This window comes from Zootoca vivipara, chromosome 2, assembly GCF_965207765.1.
Source record: "Zootoca vivipara chromosome 2, rZooViv2.hap1.1, whole genome shotgun sequence".
NCBI classification, from domain to species: domain Eukaryota; kingdom Metazoa; phylum Chordata; class Lepidosauria; order Squamata; family Lacertidae; genus Zootoca; species Zootoca vivipara.
In genome coordinates, this window is record NC_142584.1 from 105,049,133 (window position 1) to 105,071,027 (window position 21,895).

The 21,895-nt window shown below is 46.7% G+C and overlaps 1 protein-coding gene across 2 annotated transcripts; it reads right to left on the bottom strand.

Annotated features, from left to right (window-relative positions):
• Positions 1-637: 637 nt before the first annotated feature.
• On the bottom strand, positions 638-21,888 carry LOC118080932 (L-amino-acid oxidase). Of its 2 annotated transcripts, none has more exons than XM_035106970.3 (7): positions 21,742-21,888; positions 13,099-13,316; positions 11,059-11,171; positions 9,415-9,616; positions 7,788-7,856; positions 4,412-4,548; positions 638-2,452 (listed from the first exon to the last, which is right to left on the bottom strand). In XM_035106970.3, the coding sequence occupies exons 1-7, from the start codon at positions 21,797-21,799 to the stop codon at positions 1,645-1,647; spliced, it is 1,605 nt and encodes a 534-aa protein (XP_034962861.3). In that variant the 5' UTR covers positions 21,800-21,888; the 3' UTR covers positions 638-1,644. The 2 variants fall into 2 exon arrangements, with proteins under 2 accessions (XP_034962861.3, XP_088519461.1); XM_088663335.1 differs by lacking the exon at positions 21,742-21,888 and adding an exon at positions 17,113-17,650.
• Between the last annotated feature and the right edge of the window lie 7 nt (positions 21,889-21,895).

Below are 21,895 nucleotides of genomic sequence, written 5' to 3' on the forward strand. Positions count from 1 at the left end.
GTGTGGAGAAATGTAAATTTCCCCACTCTGCATCCCTGTATTATAAATTCCAGCCTTGCTGTCCATCTGGTTTCCCCTTCACAGTATAACCGGGAAAGGAAGGAAAATATATACTGTACAGAATGGAAAAACAGCAACATGGTACCACTGACACTGGATCATGGTTTTTAATTTTCTTTTGCATTTTTGTCTGCCATCTAGAAATGCTGTTAGATTTTGTTGCATACCACCCCAAGAACCCAGAGATTCCAGGAGTTGGAGGCGCTTACCCAGGGTGGTGTCTTCATAATCTATGGTTTATTTGCAGATCTGTACTATGGAGGGGCTCACAACATTGACACCCAAAGAGGGTCTCGTTTCTTTCAGAGTCGTAGCCTTGGAGTCAAACAGAAATCAAACCTTGCTTTCAAGCCTTGCTTAGACTCTCTCCAGCGTATTTCTAGGTCAAATCACTTGAAAAACTCCGGCTTTGTTTGTTGAGGGAGGGAGCTCTACACATTTTCTGTCTTGCTCAGAGCCCCCCATTCCTTTGTTCTCTTAATGGCCCACCACCCTGGCTTATATTTTAACACTGCCTGGATCCAGCGGTTAGAAGTATTAATTAAGTAGTGAGTAGACATATCAGACGACACAGAGGTTTCACCAAGTAGTCCTTTATAAGTGAGCTGGAGCTGAACTGAACAGCTCAGCCGGCTTGCTTTTATTTTATTTTATTTATTAAAGATTTTCTTGATTTACAGAAATACAGTATGTGCAATGTCTCTCATAACATTTTTACAAATCAGTTTCAGTTGTTGAGACATTGGGAAGAAAAGGGGAAGAGAGGTAGATGGGGGAAAGGTGGGTGGGGGTGGGGTCAGGTGCCAATGTTTCTATTTTACTTAATATACAGTATGAGGTTTTTTTTGGTCAGCGTCGCTTGTGCAGGTTCTCTGTTGTTCGCTTGTGTTCCTTTGGTGGTGAGAGATGTTGGGCTTGACCTAGGGCAGGCATCCCCAAACTGCGGCCCTGTGGTCAGGGATGATGGGAATTGTAGTCCAAAACATCTGGAGGGCTGAAGTTTGGGGATGCCTGGCCTAGGGTATGGTTGTTCATTTGTGGTTGGCTGTGGTGATCTTTGTTTCGTGTGCGAGTGGGGTGGGTGGGTGTTTTGGATCAGGTTAACCATATTGATTTGTATGCTGTTGGTGGATTTTTGTCACTGTCTTGTTGGGCTGTGTATGTGATAAAGGGGAGCCATACCGGGATGAAGCCATCTTCTTCTATTTGTCCCCGTGTCATTTTCAGCTTATTGGTTAATTTTTCTAGTAAGGCTGCTTCCCACACTATTTGGTACCATTGGTTCATGCTTACTCCTGACAGGTCTCTCCAGTGTCTGCAGCCGGCTATCAACATTGTACAACAACAACAACAGCACAGGGTTTCCTGCCCAAATTAACTGACGTGGACCTGAGTGAAAACTATGTACACAATACCCCTGGTGGCCAGGGTGAGAACTTCAATACATAACACCAAGGATCTCGCATACAGCGTACTTCCTTCTCCCCAAACTCGCAGCAATATTTTGACATGTCCCGATTCAAAACTCCTGTATGTCAAGATATTCCTTTAAAACGACCTTTTCTCCTTTTGCAGAGTGCCTGTTTAAAGTTCCTCTTTGTCATTCGGCTTGATCCTGGCCAGCCGCTTCCTAGATGCGAGGTTTATTTCTCTTGCTGCCCTCAGCCCTGACATGATTGTGGAGTCCAGCCAACCATGGATTTTGGTAGTGTGTTCCCCAGCGAAATGGATCCTGCCTTCTGGCTTCTCGAGAGGTTCGCTATAATCGACAAACTGGTAGGGGGTGAAGGCAGCAAAGCCAGCCATGGAATACTTATCCAAGCTCCACCTCTTTATTACAGAGGACTGGCACACAGCCTGGATGTACCCCTTGGGCAGCTGGTGGATGGCGGACAGGTCATCCAGGACGATGCTAATGATGTCATCATGGCTGAGGGCCTGAAAGAAACGGGAGTCGTCACTGTGGACGTAGCAAGCCAAGACAACCCCAACACCGCCAGAACTGTTTTGAGTCAGGTAGTAGACGAATCGGGCCGGGCGATCAGTTGTGGACTTCCCACCGCGGATCCCGTCAGCTTCCCAGAACTTATCGGCACAAGCGAGGAAGACTTTGGTGGCGCTCCTGTAGTGGATGGACCGCAAGGCGTGGCTTTTGTTACGCGACAGGGGCGGCTCAAAATGGATGCGCCTCGTGGCCTTGGCGGTGGCGGTGACCACGGCGTAATCGGCCGTCACGCTGAACAGTGCTTTGTTGGCGGTTTGATAAACAGCGGTGACGCTGTCGCCTGCCTGCTCCAGCCTGACCACCCTGGTACCGAAATGCACCCTTTCCGAAATGCTTCTGTAAATGGCTATTGGCAGCTGATCAAAGCCTCCCTTGATTTGATCAAACCTGCAAAAAACAAAACAAAGCAAAAACAAATGCTGATGAAGGGATAGGTAGGAGATGGAAGAGCCCTCTTCAGCTACACTGGGAATTGCTGTTGTGTGTTGCCCAGTTGTTGCTCAGTTCAGCCCAGACTAAAGGAAGCATTTCTGAACACAGCACAGCGTTAAAACTCTGGAATTCACTCCCACAAGCTGTGGAGATGGCCACCAAGTCAGATGACTTTGAAAGAGGATTAGACAAGTTTATGGAAGGTATTCAATGGCTTTTATTAATTGTGGAAACATTGGTACCTTGGTTCTCAAACTTAATCCGTTCCGGAAGTCCGTTCCAAAACCAAAACGTTCCAAAACCAAGGCGCACTTTCCCATAGAAAGTAATGCAAAACGGATTAATCCAAACTTTTAAAAACAACCCCTAAAACAGCAATTTAACATGAATTTTACTATCTAATGATACCACTGATCCATAAAATGAAAGCAATGTACTGAAGTCACTCAATTAATCAGCAGCTGAACTGGGTTCCACACAGTCACATAAAACGCAAAATAAATAGTAAAAACAGACAGACCTCAGCGTAGCACTCAAAACGGAAGTGTGGCACTCAAAATGGAAGCATAACACTCAAAACGGAGCACATTCGGCTTCTGGAAAAAGTTCCCAAACTGGAACACTTACTTCCGGGCTTGCAGTGTTTGGGTTCCAAGTTGTTTGAGTACCATGGCATTTGAGAACCAAGGTACCACGGTATATTATCCAAGGGGACAGCTGAGCTGGTTAGTGTGTGGTGCTGATAATTCCGAGGTTGCAGGTTCAGTCCCCTTAAGGGATGGCTGCGCATTCCTGCATTGCAGGGGGTTGGTCTAGATGATCCTCAGGGTCCCTTCCAACTCTGCAATCTATGATTCTGTGCATGCTGGGCATCACAAGTGGGGATTGTGGCTATTGAGCTTAGGTCTGGCTTGCAGGTTTCCTATAGGCATCTGGTCTAGATAGAACTTTGGCAAGAGCCAGCTGGACTCTTACATCTTTATGTTGGCTTCATTGTAGGGAGAAGGAGCACATTGATTTATATATCAACCATTATCCAAAGATCCCAGGGCGGTGTACAAAATTAAGAACACCATTTACAAGATTAAGAAGAAAATAATAAAAAGCAGAGCATAATACTGCACTGCATAATAAAATAATCATAGTAACAGATTATTTAATGGCTGAAGGCCTGAATAAAGAGGAATGTTTTTGCTTGGTGCCTACTAAGGATATGTAATAATGGCCACGGGCGTAGCCAGGATTTTTGTTGGGGATGGGGCAGCGTTTAATAGTGGGTAGACATAGCAGACAACAAGCGATCTCTCCAAGCAGTTCTTTATTAGCAAGCTGGAACAGAACTAACTGAACAGCTCAGCTGGCTTGCTTTTATAGGCAGCCGGCTGACAACATTGTAACATGGACCTGAGTGAAAACTATGTACACAATACCCCTGGTGGCCAGGGTGAGAACTTCAATACACAACAGGCAGGCCTTTTGTTGAGGAGGCAGGCCTTTTGTTGGCGTGGGGAGGCAGAACCTCAGCTTGCTGCTATACATTTTTTTGGGGGGGGGGGTTCTGCCCCCTGCCCCCCTTAGCTACACCCATGATAATGGCACCAGGCAAGCCTCTCTGGGGAGAGCATTCCACAGATGGCGAACCACCACAGAAAAGGCCTGTTCTTGTGTTGCCATCCTCCGAACCTCTTGGAGGGACGGGGGACATAGAGAAAGGTCTCCGATTACAAGCTCAGGGTCCGGGTCGGTTTGTATGGGGAGAGGCATTCCTAAGGTATTGAGGTCCCGAGACGTTCCTACAGACGGTCCTAGTTTTGGAAATGAACCAAAAGGCTATCTAGTCTGAAGAAGAGCAGATTGTTTACTTCAGCAAGAATAAATCCTCCCTATTTCCTTGCAATGTGTATTTCCACTTACCTCCTTCTAGAAGAGAAGATCACTTCACCTCTCATACTTTCAATGAACGACTGGTAATAGCCAGCATCTTCATTGAGCAAGTCCCCAATCATTTCGACAGCTCCACGACTCAGCTTTGCTACTTTGATTAAATATTGCTGTTATGGGAAGGGGGGGGGGTAAAATAACCACCTTTAAGGACGGCACTCAGCAAAGACGCTTAAGCAAACACACCACCGAGCAACAAGTGATTTTGGAATCTAGTACACAAGACAGACATCCTGAGGTTCTCAGGCTTCGGGATTCACTTATTCTGGAAAGCAAGGAATTGGATCCGGCAAAAAGTTGCAGTGCAGTCCTCTATATATCTATCTCACTGAGTTCAGTGAGGCTTACTCTCAGCCCCAGGTAAGTAAACATAGCCGTATAGCCTGAGGGCAGGCATAGGCAAACTCGGCCCTCCAGATGTTTTGGGACTACAACTCCCATCATCCCTTGCTAACAGGACCAGTGGTCAGGGATGATGGGAATTGTAGCCTCAAAACATCTGGAGGGCCGAGTTTGCCTATGCCTGCCTTCTGTTTGTCCTGAGATTCCTAGGCAGAGGTCTGAGGGGTCTCCTTCTTTCCCCAGGGGAAACCTATTCTTTAGCACAGTGGTTTCGGTTCAACAGTTACTTTGATAAAATACATATTTTGTTATGTGCAAATGGCTTTAGATACCTATGAGGTCCATAAATTACCATATAGCATATAATCAACACAAAATATAGCGACAATTTGTTGTTGACAAAGGACAGCTGGACATATAAAGGGCCCCATTACCTTCAGTAGCTTAGTTAGGGCCTCATCAAACCTAAATCCGGCCCTGCTTGAGGCTCAGGTGGCCTCGGCAGCATGGAGTGCCTTCCATCATTTCTGGCTGGTGGCCTCGCTGAACCCCTAATCAGGACAGGGATAGACCATCTTCTGCTGTCTACACTCTGGTAACCTCGAGGTTAGATTACTGCAATGTGTTATGTATGGGACTGCCTCTGAAGACAGTTTGGAAACTTTTGCTGGTGCAGAATTTGGCAGCCAGTTTGTTCACCTGCACCAGACGGCTTGGCCTGACTGCACTGGCTGCCCATTAGTTTCTGGGCCCAATTCAAAGGATGGCCCTTGTGATCTCTTCCAACTCTATGATTCTATGGAGGTCTTTAAGCAGAGGCTTGACAGGCATATGTCAAGAATGCTTTGATGGTGTTTCCTGCTTGGCAGGTGGACTGGATGGCCCTTGTGGTCTCTTCCAACTCTATCATTCTGTGGTTCAAAGTGCTGGTTCTGACCTACAAAACCTTAAACGACTCAGGATTGCAAAGGGTCAAGGGCTGCCTCTCACCATATGAACCAACCTGGACCCTGCAATGATCACCTGAGGCCCTTCTTTATGTGCCCCCCCCTCCCCAGGATATCTCGGTGGTGAGGCACTGGGCCTGAGCTGGGCCAGAACAATCCTAGCCATGCCAGGGAGGCCAAAGTAGCCATAAGTGCAAAACCAGAGCCAGAGAGACTCCATTTTATGTATGCAGCTCCATTTCAGCTAAATATTTGTTGGGAGATCCATTCCCCCTGTGCAGTCAGTCATGGGTTTGTTGTCTATCACATGACTGGGTATGTGTTTTCATTCCACAGAGTGGGAAGTGATGTAGACAGGATGTTTGTCTTACTGTGTTCCTAAGTGGGACTGTTGTTCCTTTGTTCTTTTTCTTTGCTGTATGATGCTAGAGAGAGAGGGAGCCATGTTCCATGCTCCATGTCTGTTTATGTGTAAATAAACTAGCTTAGCCAGAATGCTGAGTTTCTGTGGTCTGTTACGCAACTGTGCAAGTACCTGCAGATGCTAAGAGTGTGTTGATGTGCTCCCACATCAATCACTGGACGTCCGGGGGCTGAGGAAGGCTCGGAAGCTCCCAAACGATCGCCCAGGAAACAGGGAACATGCCAGTCGGGCATGCGTCTCTGCCAGGGGTCTCCTTGTGAGTAGGCCCTTTTCCTGACAATATTATGTTCAGCTCAATAGTGCAGCAAATATGCAGACACAGTGTTTTAGAGATCTATGCAAAAAATCTAACCATTGCACCTGTTAGAACAAACTTGCAAGAGGAAATTTAGCTCCCCACAAGAGTTGTTATTTTTCCTGCTTCTCCAGGATGTAGCCCACCACAAAAGCACAGGCAGGAGGCTGAGCTTTGCTATATGGAAAGGGTATATCACACTCTGTACATGCACATGGTTTTTGTGCAGATTGAGAAGCTTTATTCTCCTGCACCTTATTGTTTGTCTGACAATCAATAAACCTGTTCTTATAACTTTGAAAGCTGCCTGGAATTTCCTCCTGGTAATAAAATAGGAGCCTGGTCATCCGGATAACAGTGGGATACCTAGGAAGCTGGGTAACTACCCTGTTTTCCCGAAAATAAGACATACCCATAAAATAAGTCGTAGCAGGATTGCGGGAAAGCGGGTGGCGCCAGGGCAGTCTCGAGCAGGTCGGGTGTCCTGGCGCTGAGGGGCGGAGATCGCTCCGGAGCCCCCGCCCTCGCAGGGCGCAGCATGGTTTCCGCGCGGCTTCGCTGTGCAGCGCCCCGCCTACCTAGAGCCGGCCCTGGGTGGCGCTGTGGGTTGAACCACAGAGCCTAGGGCTTGCCGATCAGAAGGTCGGCGGTTCGAACCCCCGTGATGGGGTGAGCTCCTGTTGCTCGGTCCTTGCTCCTGCCAACCTAGCAGTTCGAAAGCATGTCAAAGTGCAAGTAGATAAATACCTTCTGGCGGGAAGGTAAACACCATTTCCGTGTGCTGCTCTGGTTCGCCAGAAGTGTCTTTGTCATGCTGGCCACATGACCTGGAAGCTGTACGCCGGCTCCCTCGGCCAATAACGCAAGATGAGCGCCGCAACCCCAGAGTCGGTCACGACTGGACCTAATGGTCAGGGGTCCCTTTACCTTTACCTGGATTTCTACGCATTTCTGCAATATAAGCCATACCCCGAAAATAAGACTTGGACGCGGTACCTCCTGGCAACAGCTTGCTGCTCTCAGCCACAAGAAGCCCTTCCCACTGGAGTAAGACACCCCCGGAAAATAAGCCATAGTGTGTCTTCTTGAGGAAAAATAAATATAAAACAGTGTCTTATTTTCGGGAAAACATGGTACTATAGGCTTGTGTAATATTCTAGTAATATAACAGAAGTGCGCCAATAAAGTTTCAGAAAAACACTTTGCACTTCGCAAGTTTGGGGCATTGCTTTAGCTAGTTTTGTTAATTTATTGGGTTTTATTGCGCTAGCCAAAGGCCACGGTAACATCCAAAGAAAGAAAAGAAAAGAAATGGGGGGTGGGTGGGTCATTCTTTTTTACCTTGGTTGAGAAGGTGTCATATTTATCCAGGACGTAGGTACAGTTTGTCCTCTTCACCTCTTCTTCAACCTGGGATGACCATAAAGAAAAAGTCAGAATGCATTTCATATTTTACCTATATTGGCTCCCAGTATGTTTCCAAGCACAATTTGAAGTTTTGGTGCTGACCTTTAAAGCCCTAAACCAGGGGTTCCCCAAACTAAGGCCCGGGGGCCAGATGCGGCCCAATCGCCTTCTAAATCCGGCCCGCAGACGGTCTGGAAATCAGCATGTTTTTACATGAGTAGAATGTGTTATTTTATTTAAAATACATCTCTGGGTTATTTGGGGAGCCTGCCTGGTGTTTTTACATGAACATAATGTGTCCTATTATTTAAAATGCATATCTGGGTTATTTGTGGGGCATAGGAATTCATTCATATATATTTTTGTCAAGGTCTGAGGGACAGTGGACCGGCCCCCTGCTGAAAAAGTTTGCTGACCCCTGCCCTAAACGGCCTCAGCCCGGTATACCTGAAGGAGCTTCTCCACCCCCCATCGTTCAGCCCAGCTCCGAGGGCCTCACTGCAAGAAGTGAAGTTACAGGGAACCAGGCAGAGGGGCTTCTTGGTAGTGGCACCCGCCCTGTGGAATGCCCTCCCATCAGATGTCAAGGAAATAAACAACTATCTGACTTTTAGAAGACATCTGAAGGCGGCCACATTCAGGGAAGTTTTTAATATCTGATATTTTATTATGTTTTTAATATTCTGCTGGGAGCCACCCAGAGTGTCTGGGGAGGCCTGGCTAGATGGACGGGGTATAAGTAATAAATTACTACTACTACTACTACTACTACTACTACTACTACAATGTGCTGTGCTGCCTGAAAAAGTACTTTCTTTGTCTATCCCAAATCCTCTAACCTTCAGCTTAACTGGATATCCCAAAGTTCTAGTGTTATGAAAAAGGGAGAAAACCCCCCATCCACTTTCTGTATACTATGCATAATCCTCATGCCTCCACTTTGTAAAAATAAAAAATCCCCCAATCTATTCAGAAGCAAGCCTCAAGGAGTTCATATGAATAACCTTCCCTCATAGAGAAGTTGCTCCAGTCGCTTGGTCATTTTAGTTAAAGGTAAAGGGACCCCTGAACATTAGGTCCAGTCATGACCAATTCTGGGGTTGCAACGCTCATCTCATGTTATTGGCAGAGGGAGCCGGCGTACAGCTTCCAGGTCATGTGGCCAGCATGACAAAGCCGCTTCTGGCGAACCAGAGCAGCACACGGAAACACCGTTTACCTTCCCGCTGTAGCGGTACCTATTTATCTACTTGCACTTTGAGGTGCTCTCGAACAGCTAGGTGGGCAGGAGCTGGGACCAAGCAATGGGAGCTCACCCCATCGCAGGGATTCGAACCGTTGACCTTCTGATCAGCAAGCCCTAGGCTCTGTGGTTTAACCCACAGCGCCACCTGCGTCATTTTTGTTACCCTTATTTAAATCTTTCCCAACTCTACAATATATTTTAGGAGGGTGTGTTGGCTAGACGGGCTTTTGGTTCTCTCCACTTCTACGGTCTTAATATTTGGAACAGGACACAGAAGGTTTTCCCAATTAAAAGAAGCACAAAAAGTATGCCAACCCGATGGAGGGACTCCTCATACAGCTGACTAGCGGTTCTGCCTTCTTCTGAGGGATCCACAGTGTAATTCAAGAGGCTGGGGTTCCTCTTGACCTCCCCAACTCGCTTCCTGATGTTGTCAATCAAATACCAGGCGTTCTCATCCTCTGGAAAGTATTCCGTCAGACTCAGGTCAAACTTTCTGACATATTCGCGGACAATCCTAGGGCATGAGAAGGGAACAGTGCATAGTCAAAACTGGAATTTGCTCTTCCAAGAGGCAGCGTTGCCCACCAGCTTGGATGCCTTTAAAAGAGGGTTAGATCAACCCATGGAGGACAAGGCTAGCAATTGCTACTGGCAATGATGGATATGCTGTGCTTCCACAGTCAGAAGCAGAGATTATTATTATGTTATTATTATTTACTAGGTTTATATACAGTCGTACCACAGAAGTCGAATGGAATCCGTTCCAAAAGTCCGTTTGACTTCCAAAACGTTCGGAAACCAAAGCGCGGCTTCTTATTGGCTGCAGGAAGCTCCTGCAGCCAGTTGGAAGCTGCACCAGAGGTCCAGCTTCCGGAAACCATTCGAAAAAGGAACACTCACTTCCAGGTTTCGACATAGCTGCCAAGTTATCCCTTTTTTAAAGGGATTTTCCCTTATGCTGAATAGGCTTCCTCGCAAGAAAAGGGAAAACTTGGCAGCTATGGGTTTCGATTGTTCAGGAGCCGATTTGTTCAGGAGCCAAGGCAGTCGAGACCCAAGGTACGACTGTACTGCTCTTCATCTCAGGGCAGTTCACAAGATAAAAGCACGTATAATTGGTCAAAACAGGAGCACACAAGCACATTTCAAAGGCTGCAGAATATTAATCATCCACCTGCCACCTAAAATATATATAATCAGTGCTCCCCCCCCAAAAAAAATATTTAGGGGTACTCTCATTTTCCTACTCATATTGAAGTACTGCCCCTCAATGAGGCCAAACTTAGATTCACAAAATGTTTAGGGCTATGCGTCCCCCTGCATCCCCCCCCAGAAAAAAAGCACTGTATTTAATGAATATATAAACAGACTGGGGGTGGGGAGAGATAGCTCAAAAGGTTTGGTAAGCCCTGTGGACAGCACTTCCCAAACACCTAGTTGTAGTAGTAGTAGTTGTTGTTGTTGTTATTATTATTATTATTATACCACACCCATTCGACTGGGTTGCCCCAACCACTCTGGGCAGCTTCCCATTGCCCAGCGCTTACAAATAGTCACTATCTCTCAACTTTTATCTTCTTCACAGGTGCATTGTGGGGCAAAAGGGAGGTGAGCTACGTTTGCCACCCTGGGGAAGGGAGGAATAATGAGTGCTCCTCCTCCTCCTCCTCCTCCCATCAGCTTTGTCCCTTTCACATAAAACAAACTGCCTTAGGCCTCGCAGCGAAGATTTTATCCAACTAGTGGGCCACATCCAAGAAAGTCATACATTGTCTTCAACTCAGCATACACTTCCTTCCTCGTGGCAACAGGCCAACAGCTCTTTTGTCTCCCACACAGCCAAGTGCACACTGGGACACATGGCCATGGAAAGACCAGTCACGGATGAGCAAGGCGGGATTTATGCGTGCTCAGCAGATCAAGTGAAAGGCGTGTGGTAATAACCTCCCGTCTCACCTGTGTGCCTGAGGCAAACGCATGGGCCCCAGATCTGCATACCAGCCTTCTTGCTCATTTCGATACGTCTCCACTCGTCCCCCCACGCGGTTGCTGGCTTCAAGAACGGTCACCTGAAGGCAAACAGGACAGCTGCTGCTGAATCACTCCAGCGACTGATTCATGCTACAATTGCCTGCCTCGATTTCCATGGTCCACATCACAATTCTCGAGGGCAGTTGAGACTTACCCAGCATCCGGCTGATAAATCAGCATGGCCACATGGGTTCCTCCATTTCTCGGGGCTGATTTACAAGGGTCCGATGTTCAGTTTCAACCCTCCAGTGGTTGTGGATTTGCCTTCCTTGGAGGTTTTGAAGCAGAGATTGGATGGCCCTCTGTCATGGATGTTTTAGCTGAGATTCTTGCATTGCAGGGGCCTGGACTTGAAGACCCACAGGGTCCCTTCCAACTCTATGATTCTATGATTCTGATTTCACCTGTTGCTCCTGTCATGGGCCAGGAGTCGGCTTCACCTGCTGAGCAGCAGCCTGAAGGAGCAGAAGGCAGAGTGACTCCACCCACTGCTGATCAGCCTTCTTGCTCCTGAGGAGAACCAGCTGGCTCCAGCTTTCTTAAGTAGGGTTTCCTGCCTCAGTCAGTTGCTAGAAAAAAATTTTGTCGTTCCTGGCCAGACCTTGCTGCTTCTTGTGACCTTGGACCTTCCGCTTTCTTGACCCCTGGGTCATCTGATTTCATGAACTCAGATACTCCTGACTGGACTGAACCTTGCATACGGCCTCTGGCTCCAGGCAAGTACCCCCCTGAGACTCGACTGGTTGGCTGGCTTCTCTCTCTACTGAGCTCTGCTGTGGCTGGCAGCACAGGACTACGGCAGCTCCTTACGCTTCCCCACCTTTTTCGGCCTAGTTTCCCCAACTACCAGACATACCTGCCAAGTTGCTGTCGGAGAAATAAGGGACCGGGCGGAAGTAGCAGACTGGAAGTAGCGCTGCCGCCATTTTGGAACTGGGCGGAGCATGCTCAGAAGTGACTTTTGATGCTGCTTTGCCCAGTTCCAAAATGGCCACCGCGCCAGAAGTCGCACTGCAGCCATTTTGGAACTGGGCAGAGCAGCATCAAAAGTCGCTTCTGAGCATGCTCCGCCCAGTTCCAAAATGGCCGCCGCGCCAGAATATACCAGGAAAAAACAAAAAAATCTGTTTTTTCAGCTAGGAACAGCTGGAAAAACGGGGATTTCCCGGGGAATACAGGAGACTTGGCAGCTATGCTACCAGGTAACATCTGTGCCATGCTAAATGGCTGCCCTTGTGAGATCTGCTGCGGCCAAAAAGATTCATGGTATTTTTGGGTGGGACTCCATCACATACCACCAAACTCAGATTGCCAAGCCAGGTTGCATGATTAAAACTGATTTGGTGCCCTCGAATACCAAACCTTAACCCCCACCTCCTTGATCAGACTCTTTGTGAGAAGAAAAGGGGAAGAATGCTCTGTGAAGTGTGGAATAACACTTCCTTTGATTCAACACCTAACCTCCCCGCAAAGTAAAAAATGAATACCCGGCAAAGAGCCACAGTGGTTTAACCTCCCTGCAGACTTTGTGCAAACAATACACAGGTCCCTAGGTAAAGGTAAAGGGACCCCTGACCATTAGGTCCAGTTGTGACTGACTCTGGGGTTGCGGTGCTCATCTCTCGTTATTGGCCGAGGGAGCCGGCGTACAGCTTCCAGGTCATGTGGCCAGCATGACAAAGCCACTTCTGGCGAACCAGAGCAGCACACGGAAACGGTGTTTACCTTCCCGCTGTAGCGGTCCCTATTTATCTACTTGCACTTTGACATGCTTTCGAACTGCTAGGTGGGTAGGAGCTGGGACCAAGCAACGGGAGCTCACCCTGTTGCGGGGATTCAAACCGCTGACCTTCCGATCGGCAAGCCCTAGGCTCTCTGGCTTAACCCACAGCGCCACCCACGTCCTAGTGAGGACACAGGTCCTTAGGGACACAGCTCCCTAGTGAGGACTAAAAGACCCCTTACCTGGTGTCCAGCTTCTGTGAGAGTGTAGGCTGCGCTGAGGCCTGCCATGCCTGCTCCCACGATCAGCACATGTCTTGGGTGCGATGCATTGCCCAGCCCGTTCTTGGCTATCTCTAGATAATTCTCATACTCGGCATCCTGGAAGCACTTTTCCAGCGGACTAGGATCATCTGTGTAGCAGCTTCGCAGGGTGGAAAAGAATAGCAATGCCGAAAGAACTGGAATGCAAAATACACAAATGGATAGAATAAATATATTAGTCTGCATGTTCCTGTTTGTCCACATTCTGCCATCCACGCTCAATCCATGTCCCTTTGGTTAGAGGCACAAATGGCAGGAGGGAAGTGTCTCATCTGGGTGGCATAGCTGCCAAGTTTTCCCTTTTCTCGCGAGGAAGCCTATTCAGCATAAGGGAAAATCCCTTAAAAAAAGGGATAACTTGGCAGCTATGCTGGGTGGCTGTTGGGGGGAACAGGATGCTGGGCTAGGTGGGCCATTTGCCTGATCCAGCAAGCTCTTCTGACGTTCTTAGGTGTTTACAAGCCTCTCCCAAGACTGGCCAAGTGTGAAGTGTACATAGCAGAAGAAACACATTCAAGGGTCAAGTGGCTGAACCTTGGGTGTGTTGGCTGCAAACTGCCTACCAGTTATATATTACAACAGGAAAAATGAATTGGTGTTGTCAGATAAGATTTAGCAATGGCATGGGAGGGGTGTTTAATGACACCATCATTAAAGGTTTCAAAACAAAATTGGGGTGTTCTCAAAATTCTGACAGGGGCAGTGCTTGAATCCTAAGTATAGTCATGATTGCTTTCCCCCAACTAGTTGTTTCTGTCCAGTTAGATTCTGCTTGCAAATGACATGACATATTTAGCACTACCTATTTAACTCGCGGGTGGCACTGTGGGTTAAACCACAGAGCCTAGGACTTGCCGATCAGAAGGTCGGCGGTTCGAATCCTCGCGACGGGGTGAGCTCCCGTTGTTTGGTCCCAGCTCCTGCCAACCTAGCAGTTCGAAAGCATGTCAAGTGCAAGTAGATAAATAGGAACCGCTACAGCGGGAAGGTAAACGGCGTTTCCATGTGCTGCTCTGGTTTGCCAGAAGCGGCTTTGTCATGCTGGCCACATGACCTGGAAGCTATATGCCAGCTCCCTCGGCCAATAATGCGAGATGAGCGTGCAACCCCAGAGTCGGTCACAACTGGACCTAATGGTCAGGGGTCCCTTTACCTTTATTTAGCTCACATGTGATGTTTGTTAAAACAAAAGCCAAACTGTGGTGGTGGTGGTGGTGGTGATGATGATGATGGTGATGATGATGATGATAATAATAATAATAATAATAATAATATCTGGGTGGCTTCCAACAAATAAAACAACATAACAAAACATCGAACATTATTTTTTCCCCCATGCGGGGCTGCCTTCAGATTTCTTCTCAAAGTTGTTTAGTTCTTTATCACCTTGACATCATTTGGGAGAGCGTTCCACAGGGCAGGTGCCACTACCAAGAAGGCCCTCTGTCTGGTTCCCTGTAACTTCTTGCAGTGAGGGAACCGCCAGAAGGCCCTTGAAGCTGGACCTCAGTGTCCGGGCAGAATGATGGGGGTGGAGACACTCCTTCGGTTATACTGGGCTGAGGCCATTTAGGGCTTTAAAGGTCAGCACCAACACTTTGAATTGTGCTTGGAACAACACTGGGAGCCAGTGTAGATCCTTTAGGACCGGTGTTATATGGACCAGGCGGCTGCTCCAAGTCACCTGTGTAGCTGCTGCAGTTGTTGGATCAGTTGTAGTTTCTGAGTCGCCTTCAAACGTAGCCCCATGTAGAGCGCATTGCAGTAGTCCAGGTGCAAGATAACCAGGGCACGTACCATTCTGGTGAGATAGTGCACAGGCAGGTAGGGTCTCAGCTGGCGTACCAGATGGAGCTGGTAGACAGCTACCCTGGACACAGAATTGACCTGGGCCTCCATGGACAGCTGTGAGTCCAAAATGGCCCACAGGCTGCGCACCTGGTCCTTCAGGGGCACAGTTAGTGCATTCAGAACCAGGGAGTCCCCCACACTGCCCTCCCTGCCCCCCAGAAACAGTACTTCTGTTTTGTCGGGATTCTACCTCAATCCATCCTCCAACTGTCCCCTTTCAACAGGCTTTGTGGTTGGGAGATTCCTGTCATTGTCTAAAGACATTGTTCTGGAGTGGGGGGCAGAAGCCAAGTTTGACCGCAGACCCTGTTAGAACCTGCTTTTTAAGGAACTAAAGCTCTAACTGAAGAGTGATTGCAAAACTTTCCCCTTTGCTACCCACGACTGAGCTTGATGCTATCAAGCAATAAGGCGTTGCACCATGGAAGCACCAGATTGCTTCTGCTAGTGGTCCTGAACCGTTGTGTCCTCACTGCCATCCTCACCTCCATCCCCATACCACCCGTCAGTGTGTTTATATGTGTGGGAAGCTGCCGAGAGCGGCTGGGGCAACCCAACCAGATGGGTGGGATATCCAAGGTAAAGGTAAAGGGGCCCCTGACCATCAGGTCCAGTCGTGTCCGACTCTGGGGTTGCGGCACTCATCTCGCTCTATAGGCCGAGGGAGCCAGTGTTTGTCCGTGGACAGCTTCCGGGTCATGTGGCCAGCATGACAAAGCCGCTTCTGGTAAACCAGAGCAGCGCACGGAAACACTGTTTACCTTCCCGCCGGAGCGGCTGCCCAGAGCTGCCCGGAGCGGCTGGGGCAACCCAACCAGATGGGTGGGATATTATTATTAATAATAATATTAATTACTACTACATGCAAATCAGCCAATCATTTCTGTATTTCTATGATCATGATTTCTATGATGTATTTCTGTGATTTCTACGATGCAGCGCTGTGGGTTAAACCACTGAGCCTAGGGCTTGCCGATCAGAAGGTCAGCAGTTCGAACCCCCGCGACGGGGTGAGCTCCCGTTGCTCGGTCCCTGCTCCTGCCAACCTAGCAGTTCGAAAGCACTTCAAAGTGCAAGTAGATAAATAGGTGGGAAGGTAAACGGCGTTTCCGTGCGCTGCTCTGGTTTGCCAGAAGCGGCTTAGTCATGCCGGCCACATGACCCGGAAGCTGTACGCTGGCTCTCTCGGCCAATAAAGCGAGATGAGTGCCGCAACCCCAGAGTCGTCCACGACTGGACCTAGTGGTCAGGGGTCCCTTTACCTTTTACTACATGCAAATCATCCAATCATTTCTGTATTTCTATGATCATGTGTGTATGTAGCCAACAGTATGTTGGAAGCTGCCCAGAGTGGCTGGGGAAACCCAGCCAGATGGGCGGGGTATAAATAATAAATTTATTATTATTATTATTATTATTATTATTATTATTATTATTATTATTAACGTGATCATGCGTTCGTCACATGTAATGATGTATTGGGACCTTATAAGTATTGACCCCATCCGAGGAGTTGCGCAAATGTTAACCTATTTTGTGCCTCCTGCTATAGCTGAATAATCTGTCTGGGCTTTCCACCCTGGTGTGAAACTCATTAGCTACCTTCACCCCAGCCTAGCCAAAGTGCTGCTGAATCAGGTGACAGCCCATTCTAGTCCAGCATCCTATTCTCACAGTGCCCAACTAGATGCCTGTGGGAAACCGGCAAGCAGGACCTGAATGCAACAGTGGTCTCCGCACTTGTGATTCCCAGGACCTGGTATTCAGAAGCATACTGCCTCCGACATTTCTATCATGCCTAATATCCACTGATAGCCTTATCATTCATGCATTTGTCTAATCCTCTTTTAAAGCCACCATTCTGTCCTGTGGAAGTGAATTCCACAGTTTAACTACCGTACGTTCTTATGCAAAGAAGTGTTTTTATTTCTCTTTCCTGAAACTTCCAATCTTTGGCTTCATGGGATTGTCCCAAGTTCTGCTATTATGAGAGAGGGAGGAAAAAACCCTCCTTGAGCTCTTTTAACTCTAAGCATATACAAACGGGACGCAGATGGCAAAAGAAATGCACTTTGCACATGCCTTGAGGGATTTCAGAATGTCACTTTGTCGTGGCTTCGTCGTGGGCAAAATCTGGAGGAAGTAGCAATGGTGTACCGTGGGTTGCCAGAGCTCAGAGCTGCGCAGAGGGATGGGTAGTATCAGGTATTCATTGGTCTGTGTTCGCCTGGGCTTGAGTCTGGATTAAGGATTCTGAGCCCCTGTGTTCTGATTCAATACATGATATCCAATCACATAGCAATATCAGGGTTTGGGCTACTGGCATTGGCTCTTAAGCTCCAAATTATGATTCACAGCTTTGGGGTTTAGAAAGCTGATCATGTTCAATAAAGCCTTTAAGTTGAATCACTGCCTTGGGTCTTGCTTGAACCCACATATAATTCAGGTGGGAGGTAAACAGACGGAGTACGCATGCACATTCAATTGCCTAAGGGCGTCCATGTCACACAAGAGATTGCAGCTGCAGAGATAAGAGTTGTTCTGTTGTCTGGTGGCGAGGACATTTCCTGGTTTGCATGGAGAAGCCATTTTCAATGGAGCCCAGCAATGGAAGTGCACAGCTGTATGTTGAAATTTTGTGCTCCAAACAATTTTGTACCCCCTGTGCTTCCACGCTGTACGACTGGGAAGTAGTGTCAAATGGGCAAGGTTAGGTGGGGCTATGAGGCCAAAACCAACAAGTAATTAAACAAAATAAAATCTACACTACTGAAATGCAACTAGAGCCACACGCAATAGATCCGTTTCCCCCAGTCTGGTGCTCTCCAAATGTGGCTGGCTTACAACTCCCATGACACCTCAGCCCCCTAGAGTTGGCACACCTGGGACAGGATATATAAATGCAGCTTTGCACAGCAAAATTAAAATCTAAGCAGGCAGCAAATCCTACTGTATATACACACATTGGTCTCAAGAGTGAAATAATCCATAACTATTCTCAAATGCCTACGGAAAGTGAGTGTGACCATTTTGCTACAGAACCCAAACTTATGACAAGGTAAGCGATGGAGGGGGAAGGGAATGCGTGTCCTTAAGGAGAGGCATGTGTTGGTTCCTTGAGAGTGCTGAGTAAGTTCCTTGTTGGAGCTTCGGAGAGAAACCTAGGGTTTCTGTACTGTACTAATTTTAGCCAATGCATTCTAATGGAGAAGGGACTTTGAGATGAGCAGTTCCTGTAATTCCAACAGCTCTATTGTTGTGTTGTTCCTTTCTGCCTATTTCCCATTTTGCTTCGTCTGCTTAAGTAGAAGTTGAAAGAATATTAGCCTAGTGAGCAAAGACTAAACTGGTTCTCCTTGTCTGCTTTTGTCTGTGCAGCAGGTGTCGATCAGCTTTTACTAGGAACTGGATGACCTGTGCAGATTTTTATTCATGAGATAAGATCTCATGTCACATTAAGTTATGACAGTCTTTTTTTACTCACGCAGCAAGGATATTTTACTCATGCAAGGACTACAGCAGTACAGTAGTAAAACCATAGCAAAAGTTCGGATTGACACACAGCTATTCACATTGCAGACATGCACTATTAGTTGGGTGCAAGGCTTTCCTGCATCAGTTCCACTGAAATAAGTGGGGGTTTGCACAACAGCAAAATCCCACAGGTAATATTTAAGAGTCAAAACAACTGGCAAGTTTGGCCTTGGAGTTCAAAATGAAGCAGGGCAAAGGCTAATAGAGTTCTGTCAAGAGAACAAGCTGGTCATCACAAACACTCTATTCCAACAACACAAGAGACGACTCTACACATGGATATCACCAAATGGACAGCATCGAAATCAGATTGATTATATTCTCTGCAGCCAAAGATGGAGAAGCTCCATACAGTCAGCAAAAACAAGACCTGGAGCTGACTGTAACTCAGATCATCAGCTTCTTATAGCAAAATTCCAGCTTAAACTGAAGAAAGTAGGAAAAACCACTGGGCCAGTAAGATACAATCTGAATCAAATCCCTTATGAATACACAGTGGAAGTGAGGAACAGGTTTAAGGATTTAGATTTGGTGGACAGAGTGCCTGAAGAACTATGGATGGAGGCTCGTAACATTATACAGGAGGCAGCAATGAAAACCATCCCAAGGAAAAGGAAATGCAAGAAAGCAAAATGGCTGTCCAACGAGGCCTTACAAATAGCGGAGGAGAGGAGGCAAGCAAAATGCAAGGGAGATAGGGAAAGATACAGGAAACTGAATGCAGATTTCCAAAAAACAGCAAGGAGAGACAAGAGGGTCTTCTTAAATGAGCAATGCAAAGAAATAGAGGAAAACAATAGAATGGGGAAAACCAGAGATCTGTTCAAGAAAATTGGAGATATGAAAGGAACATTTCGTACAAAGATTACCATAATCAAGGACAAAAGTGGTAAGGACCTAACAGAAGCAGAAGACATCAAGAAGAGGTGGCAAGAATACACAGAGGAATTATACCAGAAAGATATGGAGGTCTCGTACACCTCAGGTAGTGTGGTTGCTGACCTTGAGCCAGACATCTTGGAGAGTGAAGTCAAATGGGCCTTAGAAAGCATTGCTAATAACAAGGCCAGTGGAAGTGATGATATTCCAGCTGAACTGTTTAAAATTTTAAAAGATGATGCTGTTAAGGTGCTACACCCAATATGCCAGCAAGTTTGGAAAACTCAGCAATGGCCAGAGGATTGGAGAAGATCAGTCTACATCCCAATTCCAAAGAAGGGCAGTGCCAAAGAATGCTCCAACTACCGCACAATTGCGCTCATTTCACACGCTAGCAAGGTTATGCTTAAAATTCTACAAGGCAGGCTTAGGCAGTATGTGGACCGAGAACTCCCAGAAGTGCAAGCTGGATTTCGAAAGGGCAGAGGAACCAGAGACCAAATAGCAAACATGCGCTGGATTATGGAGAAAGCTAGAGAGTTCCAGAAAAACGTCTACTTCTGCTTCATTGACTATGCAAAAGCCTTTGACTGTGTCGACCACAGCAAACTATGGCAAGTTCTTAAAGAAATGGGAGTGCCTGATCACCTCATCTGTCTCCTGAGAAATCTCTATGTGGGACAAGAAGCTACAGTTAGAACTGGATATGGAACAACTGATTGGTTCAAAATTGGGAAAGGAGTACGACAAGGTTGTATATTGTCTCCCTGCTTATTTAACTTATATGCAGAATTCATCATGCGAAAGGCTGGACTAGATGAATCCCAAGCCGGAATTAAGATTGCTGGAAGAAATATCAACAACCTCAGATATGCAGATGACACAACCTTGATGGCAGAAAGCGAGGAGGAATTAAAGAACCTTTTAATGAGGGTGAAAGAGGAGAGCGCAAAATATGGTCTGAAGCTCAACATCAAAAAAACCAAGATCATGGCCACTGGTCCCATCACCTCCTGGCAAATAGAAGGGGAAGAAATGGAGGCAGTGAGAGATTTTACTTTCTTGGGCTCCTTGATCACTGCAGATGGTGACAGCAGTCACGAAATTAAAAGACGCCTGCTTCTTGGGAGAAAAGCAATGACAAACCTAGACAGCATCTTAAAAAGCAGAGACATCACCTTGCCGACAAAGGTCCGTATAGTTAAAGCTATGGTTTTCCCAGTAGTGATGTATGGAAGTGAGAGTTGGACCATAAAGAAGGCTGATCGCCGAAGAATTGATGCTTTTGAATTATGGTGCTGGAGGAGACTCTTGAGAGTCCCATGGACTGCAAGAAGATCAAACCTATCCATTCTTAAGGAAATCAGCCCTGAGTGCTCCCTGGAAGGACGGATCGTGAAGCTGAGGCTCCAATACTTTGGCCACCTCATGAGAAGAGAAGAATCCTTGGAAAAGACCCTGATGTTGGGAAAGATTGAGGGCACTAGGAGAAGGGGACGACAGAGGACAAGATGGTTGGATAGTGTTCTCGAAGCTACGAACATGAGTTTGACCAAACTGCGGGAGGCAGTGCAAGACAGGAGTGCCTGGCGTGCTATGGTCCATGGGGTCACGAAGAGTCGGACACGACTAAACGACTAAACAACAACAATATTTAAGAGTCAAAACCGAGCTTTCCTCAACAAGTTCAAGCTCCCCCTCCCTGTCCTCCCACACCTTTTGCTTTCTGAAATTCAACTTGGCGGAATATTATTTTAAAATCTTGCACTGGAAATACTTTTTGGGGTTTTGGTTTTTTTAAGACTGTTTTCTTGTGAGCTGGGATTTTTGTACAGTACTCAGTCTCCTTTATGTACTTTTACAAATTAAAACAACAATAATAAATTTAAAGCGTGCTTGTTTAATAGCAACTTGCAAAAGATTTTTACATTTCCTCTTCTCTAAATCCAATAACATCAGCGACTAGGTATGCTGGTGAACAAATACTGAATTACTCAAATCCACCAAATAGTTGATCCGTCATCTGTTAGATAAAAAGACATTTTTATCTAACATACGTTTCTTTCGTTGGAAATGGATAATATCAAACAGTATTTTCTCTCTGTCGCTTGTTATTCTGTGCTCTCTGCTTCTCTACTACTACTACTACTACTACTACTACTACTAAAACCTCCCACATATTATCTAAATAGCAATAGTTTCTGAAAGTTGAGTATAGTGAAATTGACATCAGAAATGTCATTAATAAGATTAAAATCAGACAATTAGCGATGTACTCTTACCCAGAATTATACTTACAGAAGATGCTCATATCTTTCCCCTTGGGAACTTGGATGGCAAAACTTGTTGGACCCATTTCTTTTGCTAAGTGAGGAACTCCAGATACTTTTTCAAATTAACACTCATACACAAACAGAACAGGAAAGGGAGTGAAGAATGATTTGGCAGGCTC

Coding starts and splice junctions, on each gene's coding strand:
- LOC118080932 (XM_035106970.3), bottom strand. CDS start 21,799: ATGGGTCCAACAAGTTTTGCCATCCAAGTTCCCAAGGGGAAAGATATG. Junction 9,617..11,058: donor CGTTTGCCTCAGGCACACAG/GTGAGACGGGAG, acceptor CTCATGCCCTAG/GATTGTCCGCGAATATGTCA. Junction 7,857..9,414: donor ATGAGGAGTCCCTCCATCGG/GTTGGCATACTT, acceptor TGGTCATCCCAG/GTTGAAGAAGAGGTGAAGAG.